This window comes from Triturus cristatus, chromosome 5_2, assembly GCF_964204655.1.
Source record: "Triturus cristatus chromosome 5_2, aTriCri1.1, whole genome shotgun sequence".
NCBI classification, from domain to species: Eukaryota; Metazoa; Chordata; class Amphibia; order Caudata; family Salamandridae; genus Triturus; species Triturus cristatus.
The window spans coordinates 841,505,927-841,518,549 of NC_140588.1; the positions used below are offsets into that span (position 1 = coordinate 841,505,927).

A 12,623-nucleotide genomic window follows, 5' to 3' on the forward strand; every position below is an offset into this window, starting at 1 on the left:
GCAGGAGACTGTGCAGATAACACATAGATCCTGAACGGCTGCTGCGAGCAGACATGGGAAAACACACTTATGGGGCGCTCCACTGCAATTACACCAACTTCCTTTTAGACCAGCAGTGACAAGTAATCAAAGCATACTTCTGGGCACCGAGGCTGCACTTTTTGTGTCAGAGCATTCAGTAATTCCATTCACATAGCGCTTAAGTCCACATAATTAACAGCATGGACAATGTTGCTAAGTACATAGGATGTGTGATGGGAGGGCTTGCATTGCATTTGGAGTGAAAGAAGGCCGTCATCCTTTTCCTATTTCTGTTCAGGAAATGTGGCATTTTTATTGGGTGAAATGTGCCTAATTTGAGACTCCTTCCCTAGGTGGTGCACAGCAGCAGCATCATGTCACAATTGATGTGGTTGTACTTGTGTGTGTCTCCGCCATGGTGTGGTGCTGCCGTTGTTGCTGGCCTCATTTATACTGCATAAAAATAGCCTTGTGTTCAGTGAAAGAAAGTTTAAGCCTTACCACTTTCAAATGTCACCAGCCGCCACTGAGGGTGGAATGTTAAGATTTAGTTTACAAGAAGCAGCCGCTGTAGCAAATGGATTTGGATATGTATTACAAGATTGACAGTTTGTAATACACAACCCTCTGTGAATTTAAAAAACATATTTCAACACAGGATGTTATTAGAATTAATTCGTTTTCCTACTTCGCTAAATTGACATCATTTCTGCAAAGTATGAATTTATATTCAGAGCACGCCTAGCCCTGCACAGACTTTCTTGCCCCAGCATCATAATACGTTTAGATACTGAAATGACGAAAGCACACTGTGAAGCGTCACGATTGCTGTTTGTTTTATTAGCATTAAAGGCAATTACACCTTGATACAAGTATTGGTAAGATATGATTAGAATGTCCAGATGCGTTATCTAGATCAAAGTTTTTTATGACTGTAAGCAGATATTTGAGGTAAGTGACAGTCGACGAGAGAGACGAAGAACATGGATTAAGTACCACCCAGGGATACGGTGGCAATGGCACTCCAATGATTCAACTGCATCTTCGATTAGATTTCAGTTATTTGACTAGACAACATTTTAAAGTCAAAGCTGTAAAATGAAAATCTGACAATCTTCAGAAAATTAGAAAGATCATAAACACAGGAGCCTCGATTATGAGTCTTCTTCTGGACTCTGCCTTCTGCCCTTAACTTTGGAGTGCGCATTTTTTTAAATCAATTGTGACTATACAACCTCTCTTTCTTTACATGCAATAAGGAAAAATGTTGCTTTCATATCTATTACAGCGTACAGTGATTCCTCAACGCGAGGTTTAATCTCTAGCAATTTAATTGCATAGCCAGCATCACTTATAGTTTTTCTCAAAAACTCTTCTTCAAAGCTTAATGTTGTAAACTTGAATGATTCAACCATGTGAAAGGTGCATCCAAACACTCCAGTCATTAAAAGGTGGCCTCCTACTCGCAAAAGTGATGACATATTTTTCAGACCGGTGCAGTAGGCGTCCTTGTTGAGGAAAGTCGTTTCCAAACAGTATTCCGTGAGCAGGCAATCGGCTTGAGGAAAGACGTGTGGGGCTAAAGGGTCACTTTTACAGACATCGTGCTCCACAGTATGTTTGATTTTTCTTCTCAACCTCTCTTGAATTTCCATCCAATTGTCACTAAAAATATATATACAGGAAACAATAAATGTATAGCCCATGTTACATCCAAAACCACTTATACTTTCACAAACGTTGACACAGAAATCGAAAATGCGTGAGAAATAAACTAAGTGAGAGTACTATATTCTGTAAGACCGTCTGCAAAGGTTCGGGCCATGCAGGCTTGCGACCTGTGCAGGCATGACTTGCTGCTCTTGATAGTTTACATTTGTTGCTCTGGAGCACAAACATACAGGGCTCTTGACCTCCACTCTAGATAGCTGATCAGACCCTCAAAGCCCATATCCGCATTTGTAGGGGACACAGTGCTACAAATTGCATCGATGATTAGATTGTTTGGTGAAGACTTCATACCAAAAATTAAATAGCAGGAATGAAAGTGTACTGCATTTAGGACATGTCACCCTTATGCACAAATATCCTAAAACATCTTGAACTCTGACCTCTGCAAATGTTTGAAAATCGTTTTATTGCAACCTACAGGATGATATAAGTCTCTCACATGGGAACATATATTATGGACATAAAAACATGTTACAGCTGTATGGTTTTGTGAGGAATTTTCACCAGGATCTGGAGCATCTAATTTTAGGGTCACATTTATCAATCTTTTGAACACAGAATTGCTAATGTTTCTTCACTCTCATTATCCCAGATAATTAAACCTGATCTACTGTGGCTACCTTTCACTTTATATCTCTCTTTGCATACACCTATATGTTAGTTACTATATTATTTTATTATATATATGTATATGTATATATAGATACATATTGAAAGCGTCCTTTCCGCCGAAATGCCGAAGGCGGAAACCACATATATATATGGAGAACCTCACATACACTCCAACAAATCCTTCGGGCACAAAAACGAGCGTGGACCCGATAATTCGCTCTTTGATTTTTTCAGTTTATTGCCATCTAGGCCGCCATGACGCGCTTCGGTCGTACAACGACATTGATCACATGACACAGCCCAGACTGTGCTACCAATATATATATATATTTTTTGTTTCTTTTTTCTCTCTTCTCTCTCCCTTTTCTCTTCTTCTTCCCTCCCTCTTTCGTACTCCATAGTTTTACAACATAATATGATATATATTTATCGACTAGTATCGCTTTTTTTTCTGTAAATTACTTGACTATGTTCTATTTCTCTCTACTGGTTCTTATTTAATATCAATATTGTATTGATGTTATTTTCTCTAAAACTCCCCAAAAAAGTATTCAACAAAAAATATATATATTTATCAATCTTTCAAGCATTACAGTGCAGCAAGACACCTTGCTGTGCTGTGCTGTGTGAAAGTGTGAGAGCAGGAATACGCCATATCAATCCTGCTCTCTCACTGCACTGGTGCACTTGTTGGTGCCTACCGGCAATGAAGGCACCCTTGCTCCATTGCAGGATTATTTTTGTGCAGCAATCATTCCTCTTTCTAAATGGGTTGGAGAATGCAGCATACAATGAAAGATGAAACAACAATGAGAAAAATATATATATTTCCTTCTTGCACCTCCCCATGGAAGGTGTAACATTTAGAAGCATTCCCAGGTTTAATAGTCTTGGTAAATATGGGAATGCACCAAAATCCATGGATGAATGCATGTAATCACCCAGGCTCCTCTCATGGAATGCCTTTCCAGGTCATAGTAACTCAATGCAGTGACCTGGCTGCCTTGCATTACTCCAGATTCACCAAGTCATACAGGGCCACGCAATGTAACTCTCATTCTAGGTTTTGCATCGCCCTGCATCACCTTGCGTGGTGCAAGGGTATCACAAAACATTGACAAATATGCCCCTTATCCTTTACTGACCAGTATTCCTAGTTAATGTTGTTTTTGTACCACCTCTGTCTCAAAGCTTTTGTTACTATTGCCCTCCATTTGGAAAAAAATATGTTCTGCCAAACAAATCCTGGCATTCCAAACGTAGCTGGGATGAAAAGTCAAATATTCCTCTTTGTGGATACGATTTGACGACTTAATAGACAACCAAAATTAATGTGCTTACACATAAACCAATTCAAACAGTTGAGAATGTCATAGCTAAATCTGGAAGGTCTTAGAAAATCCTAGTGTTGTTTCACTAACATAAGCATTATGTTAATGGTATTGTAGTGCTTAAACTCTAAAACACAACATGCATCACTATTTTTAACAAAATATTGTTCTATAATTTACACTGATCAAAATCAGTGATTCCATTCAACAGCTCAGCGCTCGGACATTGGGTAATCCAGGGATTTTATACCAGAGATTTCAGATACACAGATGTCACTGTGCCAATATATTTGCACCCTTTGCTTCTGAGGGCCAAACATTCCACCCAGCCCCACCATGTGATTCAGTCCTTTTTTGATGATTGGGTCACTGCACACTTAACACTTTTTTCCACAAAGGGTATCTAAGCCAAATTTGTGTCCTTTTGCCACCCAGGTCAAAGGTGTTTACCTTTTTCCCCACAGTAAGAATCTAAGGGAAGTGTAATCAAGATTTCTGGACAGAACAGAGAAACAAGGCAAAGAATAGCAACATTTTATTTTTAATCATTGCAGACAAGTACCGTGCATGAAAGCATGTTTTTTTTCTAAGTATAAATGTGATCATCAAAAGGTTTTCTATGCTCAGAATACCATCTCCCCAGCTTTCAGGAACAGACACAAGGTCTTATTTAGGGGTTAGTGACTGGATTAAATTCCATTGTCGTGTAGACCCTATCGGACGACTCGATTATGGCCAGGACAGGACTCCATTTTACCATAAGTCTGATTTTAAAATAGCAGACTTTACCTTCCTAGGTTTTAAAACATGGTGGTCGTTACCTCCCTGAGGAAATGTATAAAGGTCATATCCTTTTGAATCGTAAATGTGTCATATGCCTTTGACCCTAATGCAGTGTGATAACCTCCCTATAGTTACACAAATAAGAATTCCTTATGTGACAGCACTCTGGGACAAGTATCTTTTCCAAGATAAAATAACAGCTATAGCCCAAACAGTGTAATTTGTATTGACATATTTTTACCATATAAGTATTTTTATAAACAAAGAAGACATATGCCATAGCATACAATGCAGAATAATGATATTGACATTGTTTTCAGAATTGTAAGCATAAAAACAAGGTAACATAAACGTAATAACCACCTTGTTGCACTATTCCACACCTGCGTCTTGACTGCCACCACATCACCCACTCCAATGAATGAATGTCATCCCTATGTAGTTTGTCCCTCACCCTACAGGCCTGCATGATTACCCCAGTACCGATGCATCAGCAGGACTGGATCCAGGTAGAGTCCCCGATAGTCCGCCCATCTCTTCCAGATCTTGGGATGTTTATGCGGGCATCCCCTGGCCTTAAGTATTGAAATCTACAATCCCATACAAAAGTTAAGACCATTCTTCCATGCTGACTGAGAAGGTGGGACCAATGCTTTCCATAACCTTGCAATGTCCCTTTTAGCCAATGTCATCCCCAACAACAACAAATGTCTTTTATACATATTACCCCCAACACCCTCCATGATGTGTAGGATTAACAATATTGGTGAGGAGTAGAGCTCACACCCCAACACTTCTGCGAGACAAGCCAGAACCCCTCGCCAGAATCTTGTGAGTACTGCGCAATGCCAAATCGTGTGTATGAGGGATCCTTCCTCCCGACCACATCGTAATCATATCGGGCATGACACTAGACCCACCCTCCATAGCCTGATGTAGTTCACCCGGTGCAAGTATTTTATTGGATGAGACGCAGACAAGTCACTATCACTGCCACCCTAGGGGAGACCAATGCCTCCATCCAATCATCCCCATCCAGTGGGCCAAGATCACTCTCCCATGCTTCTCTAAGTTTGTCTAACATAGTAGAGGTATTTGTCACCAGGGACTGATAGATTTTTGTAATTTTGTGATCTTGTAGATCTCCCATAAATTCCTTGGCTTCAATAGGGCTAAATTCAGGGAGAGCCTCTAACCCTACAATGCCAGGAGAAATGGCATGCCTAAATTGGAGGTATTTATAAAATTGAGTTTTTTACATCTGATACTCTTGCTGGAGGTCTTGGAAGGATTTCAGGATGGAACCTGACATCACATCCCCTAATGAAGAGATTCCTATATTGTCCCACCCACGAAACCCAGGTAGAGCAGCCGGTTGTGGCAGACACCCATTGTGCCACAGTGGGGTTTCCCCGGTCAGCTTGTCCCACCAACCCATCTTACGGAGGGACTGTTTCCACACCTGGAATACCACCCTCATGGCCAGTGGTAGAGAGTTGCACAGGGGTGCCGAGTACAAAATGGTATGATGAGTGGTGTCCCAATGCATCTCCTCTCCACTCATATGCGGGGCCTGTCCTATCTCCATACCACCATTAGTTCAGTATCAGCAAGGGCGATGCCATATAGCACAATTGGACATCTGACGTAGCCAACCCCCCACAGTACGTCAACTGAAAGCAGGTCCGAACTGCCATAGATAGAGAGGGGCATGTGTGACCAAACTTTTATCTCCTCACGTACCCGCGCCCATATCGGAATGATATTTTAGTTGCATGATACGTTTGGCAAGTCCGACAGGAAGACTCCCAGATATTTCACCCCTCCGTAGTTACTTGCACTGCCGAGGCCCAAGGCCCCAATCCTGGGTAGATTTATCGGGATTCATGAAAAGACCTGAAGACTCCCCAAAAATGTGCACAATATGGAACAGCCTCGGTCCCATCTTGTTGATGTCCGTTAAAAAGAATAAGACATCATTGGCATATAATGCAATGCAGTTCGAGAGCCCATGTGCCCACTCAAAACCTGTCACCTGTGCATCTCTCCGCAACCACGCCACTAGGGGCTCCATTGCCAAGGCAAAAAGATATAGTGCCCCTTCCAATAGAAAATGTAAAGGAAGTGGATCCCGCAACGCGCACCGACGCTGTAAGGTCTGTATACAACAATTTAAGATATGACAAAGAGTGCAGGCCCATATTAAGGCAATCTAGGAGCGCAAACAGGTATACCCAACTAAGGGAGTCAAATGTCCCATCCATATCTGCCAGCAACGTAAGCACGGCGGATATTATGGCACCTTGCTCTCTGGGGATAAAACCGGCCTGGTCAGGATGGACCAAGTTAGTTATATGAGATTGAAGGCGATTGGCCAATGCTTTGGCCAATACTTTTGCCTCAACATTCAACAATGACATAGGACGATACGAAACGTGTTGGTCTGGGGGTCGGTCTGGTTTATGAAACATGACCACTTCTGCATGTCTGCAGTCTTGCGAAAGGCAACCTTGTTCTCTCGCTTCCTCAACCACTCTTAGAAAATGGGGCCCCAATTTAGGGAAGTACTTCTTAAAAAACTCGCACAGGAAACCATTGGGACCCGGCGCCTTCTCCAAATTCAAGTCCCCCAGCGCTGTGCTCAGCTCCTCCTCGGTAAGCGGGCGATCCAGCTCCACAAGCACCTCACCGAGAGGGCCTGGGGTGGTAAATTGTCTATAAAGCGGCATGTCATGCCTTCCTGTAAAAGTTCCTTAGGAGTATATAACTCTGCAAAATAACTTGCGAAGCTCTCTGCAATTAGAGAGGGGTCCCTGAGAACCCTTCAATTTGGGCCCAGTATGCTGGGAAGAACCTCGGGGTGTAAAGATCCCTGACACAGTCTATGGAGTAGTTTACTGGACTTGTCGCCCCACTGGTAAATCCTACTGCGGGACGCCAACCACACCAACCGGGCTTCATCCATCAGGAGGTCAGCAAGAGTCTGCCGTGCCAGCACCAGCTGTTGGCGCACCAGACTCCCCCTTCCTCCCTACCATTCCGCTCAAGTTCCATTATGTGGGCCTCTGACCTCAGAAGCGACTCCCTCCGAGCTTGACGTGCTGCTGCGCAAAATTATAAATTGTCTCCCCGTATGGCTGGCTTCATCGCCTCCCACAGGGGTTCAGCCTCTGCTATCGACCCAACATTGATGTCTAAGTATTGCTAGATTGCCTGCCCTGTGTGTTCCCTATATTTCTCATCCTGCAGATTCCAGGGGAAAAGACGCCATAGGAAGGGTTGTTCCACAGGACCCAGCTGTACCATAAGAACGACTGGGGAATGATCTGACAAACCTCTTCGGAGGATCTCTACAGCCCTCTCCCTACTGGCAGCCCCTGATGGCACGAATATATAATCCACTCGGGAGTATGAGTCATGTACCGTCGAAATATAATTGTAACCCTGCTCTTGGCCATGAAGCCACCGCCAGGGATCCGCCCAGCCCAAGCCTATCACCAGGGAGTTCAGTTTGGTAGCGTAATGAACATTGGAGTATCCCCCTGGTCTCCATCTATCTTTGGCCATATCCATCACATTATTCAAGTCCCGCCCTATCATCGCCAACCCGTCCGGTATATTAGCTCACAGAGTTGTAAGGTGCTCATCAAGCACCCAGGGCAATGGCGGGGGGCATACGCACATCCCAATACTAGCTGCTCCTCATAGATAGTGCCCCTGATGAAGACGTACCTCCACTGGGTGTCTGTCCATGCTCGAGAGTGTTTGTAAGGGCTAAAACAACTTGGACTTTCATGTTTAAGCATTGGCGCACTGGATTCACTTCAGGCATAGGTGGATGAGCAAGTCAGACCCTGTAGAACTAAGCCTATAGCCACAGTTTAGGCAACACCACTAGGGTGGTAGAAGATTTTTTGTCCTCACATAACTGGACAAAGTTAGAGTGTGGTGTACTGTATTGGTTTGTATTCACCACTACCACAAAGATTTATACAAAGCCATTAAAATGTGTTGTGTGTCCATCTATGCTCTACTGATTCCTACGCCAAATTTTTAAATGTTATTTCTTTTCTTTCTCTTCTGAAATCAACCTCCTAAAGCAATGGACAAAACACAATTTAGTTGTTTTAATGGAGTGGGGGTATTTTTCTTTGTCTCTAGTGGTGAAGGTCAGTAAAAAAGCATCTATCTGCCCACTAACTAGTTCAGGCAGTTCAATTGCTTACCTCCGACGGCCTGCATCTACCGAAACAAGTTTTATGCTTAAAAATTTAAAGTAAAGCAAACACAAGGAGATGATGGTTGGAGCGCTAAAACCTTTCATACACTCACCCCCAGTCACTATTATATCTGGGTTGAATCCAACATCATCCTTTAGCTCACTTTGCCACCCCAGTTCAGACCCAGCCATATGCAAATCAGACTTGACTCTGTTCCTCATGAGAGCAAAGCAGCCTGAACTGCCAAGCCAGGTCTTCCTGGGACTGGAAACAAGAATCCTGAGACCGTTTTTGGGGTGATACCCACCACCAGCCAGGCTAGCATGAATCTGGTGGGAAAGTGAGCAAGGGTCCACATCTGGGCAAACCCTGCCAACTAAGGGTGAACGCGGAGCACAGATTCTTTTTAGACACTCCACCCAGTCACTATGAAATCTGGGCTGAATTCAACATCATTCTTTAGCTCACTTTGACACCCCAGGTCAGGAAGGAACAGGTTCAAGATTGTAGACCAGGGATCCAGTGAGCAGTGCTTCTTCTCCTTGTAGTTTCAGGCTGGGATCTGAGTAGCTGGGCAGCTCTTTAATTTTTAACCATTGGTCCTGGGCGTCAAGCAGAAGGGCAATACTGACCAATGAGATGCAGGGTGACACCCTCAGGTTTCACCACTTCCTCCAAAGTGTGGCATATTCTTGGCCCAGAAAGCAAGCACTATTCTTCCAAAATCAAAAATGGAGAAACTCTCTCCTGGAGGTTAAGATCTGGCTAAGCAAGCCTCTTTTCTCATCTAATTATTGGTGCTGTGGCAACAAATGATGGATAGAATGCTGAATGAGTCATTCATCCCAGTAAAGTTATTTGGGTTAAATCTATTGTTCTATTGCTCACTCCGCCACCCCAGTTAGGACCCAGCCATATGCAAGTCAGTCTTGACCTTGTTCCTCATGGGAACAGTCCATCCCAAACTGACAAACCGAGTCCTCCCTGGACTAGAAACAAGCATCCTGGGACCTGTTTCGGGGTGACACCCTTCATCAGCCAGGCCAGCTTGAATGCAGTTGCACAATAAGCAAGGGACCCACGTCTGAGCATACCCATCCCACCTAGGGCAAAAAGTATTGCAGCAACAAATGATAGTCAGAATGTTGAATCAATCAAACATTCGCCCCCAGTCAAGAGATCTGGGTTAAATCCATTGTTGTTTTGATCACTACGCCACGCCAGTTTGGACCCAGCCATATGCAAATCAGTCGTGCCGTGTCCCTCATGAGAACAGTCCTGCCCGAACTGCAAAGCTGGGTCCTCCCTCGACCAGAAACAAGCATCCTGGGACCAGTTTCTGGGTAACACCCCTCATCAGCCAGGCTAGCTTAAATCCAGTGGCAAGCAAAAGAAACACATCTGGGCATACCCAGCCCACTTAGGGCAAAAAGTGCTGCAGCAACAAATGATGGGCTGAATAAATCATTCACCCCCAGTCAAGAGATCTGGGTTAAATGTATTGTTCTTTTGCTCATTATGCCACCCACGTGTGGACCCAGTCATATGCAAATCAGTCTTGACCCTGTTCCTCACCCAATTACTGGGGCTTCTGCCTTGCTCTGAGGGTAGAATCTGGGTGTGAATCTGTGTCCAGTCCTAACTGTCATTCCCTCCATGAAGATCACTTTAGCTACCCAGTCCACTTTCTGCCTTTTGCTCTACAATTTGCACATTTCCTCCCACCAGGGGCTTCTTTCGTCCCAGAGCAGGCCACTTTACACCTCATTAGGAAAGATTGGCTCATCCTGGCAGAGACTGGCCAATCAGAGGAGGGCTACTGGAAGGCTGGATTTTAGCTCATCAGAAAAGCAAGTTCTATACCGTCTTTTCTGTGATAGTTATAATAAATCTAACAGTGGTAAGTTGTTGGAGTCATTTTAAGTATCATTTTGATACTTCAAATAATATTTTTAGCTCATGTCTTTCTAAAGTTATGCTTTAATAAAGTATTCCCATGTTAGCATATGAAGCTATTGAACTACAATGGGGAAACAGAATTGGCAAGTTTTCCTCCACCACAGGATATAAAACATCTTTTATAATTTACCTGCTTATAGTTACAAATCACCCTACCCCTGGGGCACCTAGAGGAGAGCAAAAACAACAGTTGATGGACAGAATGCAGAGCAATGTCATACATTCACCCCAGTACAGAGATCTGGGCCTAAATCCATCGTTTTTTTGCTCACCATGACATTCCAGTTTGAACCCAGCCATATGCAAATCAGTCTTGACCCTGTGCCTAATGGGAACAGTCCAGCCCGAACTGCCAAGCCAAGTCCTCCCTGGACTGGATCAAGCATCCTAGGACCGGTTTCGGGGTTTCACCCCTCTTCAGCCAGGATAGCTTTATTCCAGTGGCATGGAGAGCATGGGACTCACGTCTGAGCATACCCGTCCCACTCGGGGTGACAAATGCAAAAACAACAGTTGATGGACAGAATGCAGAACAATGTCATACATTCACCCCAGAACAGAGATCTGGGCCTAAATCCATCAGCCAATCAGAGGAGGGCTACTGGAAGGCTGGATTTTAGCTCATCAGAAAAACAAGTTCTATACCGTCTTTTCTGTGATAGTTATAATAAATCTAACAGTGGTAAGTTGTTGGAGTCATTTTAAGTATCTTTTTGATACTTCAAATAATATTTTTAGCTCATTTCTTTCTAAAGTTATGCTTTAATAAAGTATTCCCATGTTAGCATATGAAGCTATTGAACTACAATGGGGAAACAGAATTGGCAAGTTTTCCTCCACCACGGGATATAAAACATATTTTATAATGTACCTGCTTATAGTTACAAAGCACCCTACCCCTGGGGCACGTAGAGGAGACTCAGGGGTGACTTATATGTGAAACAAGTTTTAGACTTTTGAAGTACCTTTAATTTCAAAGTCAAATTTGCATATAATTTACTTTTAAAAGCAGCCTGCAAGGCAAAGACTGGCTTTAAAAATGATGGCAAGCACTTAAGTGCATTAAATATACTGGGTCTCTAAACCTTCATGCCCTACCATATACTATGGGCTTACATGCACGTTGTCATTCCAATTTAAATTTCACCTAATTACATATAGCTTTTAAAGAGAACTCTGACCCCGGGTCTGGTTAGCAAAGCCCAGGGCACAATCAGAGTCAGTTACCACCCGTTTCAATCTAAAAGGGGGGTGATCAGGGCAAAGGATGACTTTCTCACATGTACAAAATGCTGATTCTTTAAATGTTGGTACAAGGGTATTAGAAACTGTTATTCCGTATAGAGTTTGTATCTCCTGAGTTTGCATAAAAAAATGATTTTCTTTACTTTGTGTGTACTTATTACTATCATGGATTCAGGTTGTGATATTGCTCTGGTATATCCGAGTATTGTAGAAGAGGATTGACAAGGTAATGTTTCACTTACCTACTGGTTATCTTCATTACTCTGAATACCCTTCTTCTCGTACTTACGACTCTTCCCCCTTTTACCTTTCTTCAACATATATTTCCCTATATACTTGGGAAAGCGCAGGAAGGGTTGTGGGCTCCATTTCCTTTTATTACTACTTTGGAAGGAGGGATATGGAGATAAGAAAAGGAGTAGCTTTACTTCATATCTTTTTTGATTGGCTTCAGCTTTGTTATGTGTTGCCAAGGGGGAGACGTAAACATCTCAAGTTGTGAATATTGGTACAAGGAGAAGGGTATTCGGAGTAATGAAGATTTCTGGTTAGTAATTTAATGATTCCTGTCTATAGTCTCCGCCCTCGTGTTACTTGCTGCCACTCTACTCCGTGCTCGTGCCCGCCAGCAAGACATCAACTTTGTGTCAGCTTACCGGCCAGCTTACTTTAACTGCCTTAGACTTTTTTTTGGACTAGAGGCCCAGACCCCCAATTGAAT

General features: G+C 43.2%; 1 protein-coding gene across 1 annotated transcript in view; it reads right to left on the reverse strand.

The window, feature by feature from the left end:
- Positions 1-840: 840 nt before the first annotated feature.
- Positions 841-12,623, reverse strand: part of LOC146829331 (indolethylamine N-methyltransferase-like) — a 211,083-nt gene continuing 199,300 nt past the window's right edge. Inside the window, exon 3 of the mRNA XM_085607985.1 lies at positions 841-1,686. Coding sequence (XP_085464111.1) covers positions 1,248-1,686 — 439 coding nt within the window. The 3' untranslated portion in view covers positions 841-1,247. The remainder of the gene's footprint in view (positions 1,687-12,623) is intronic.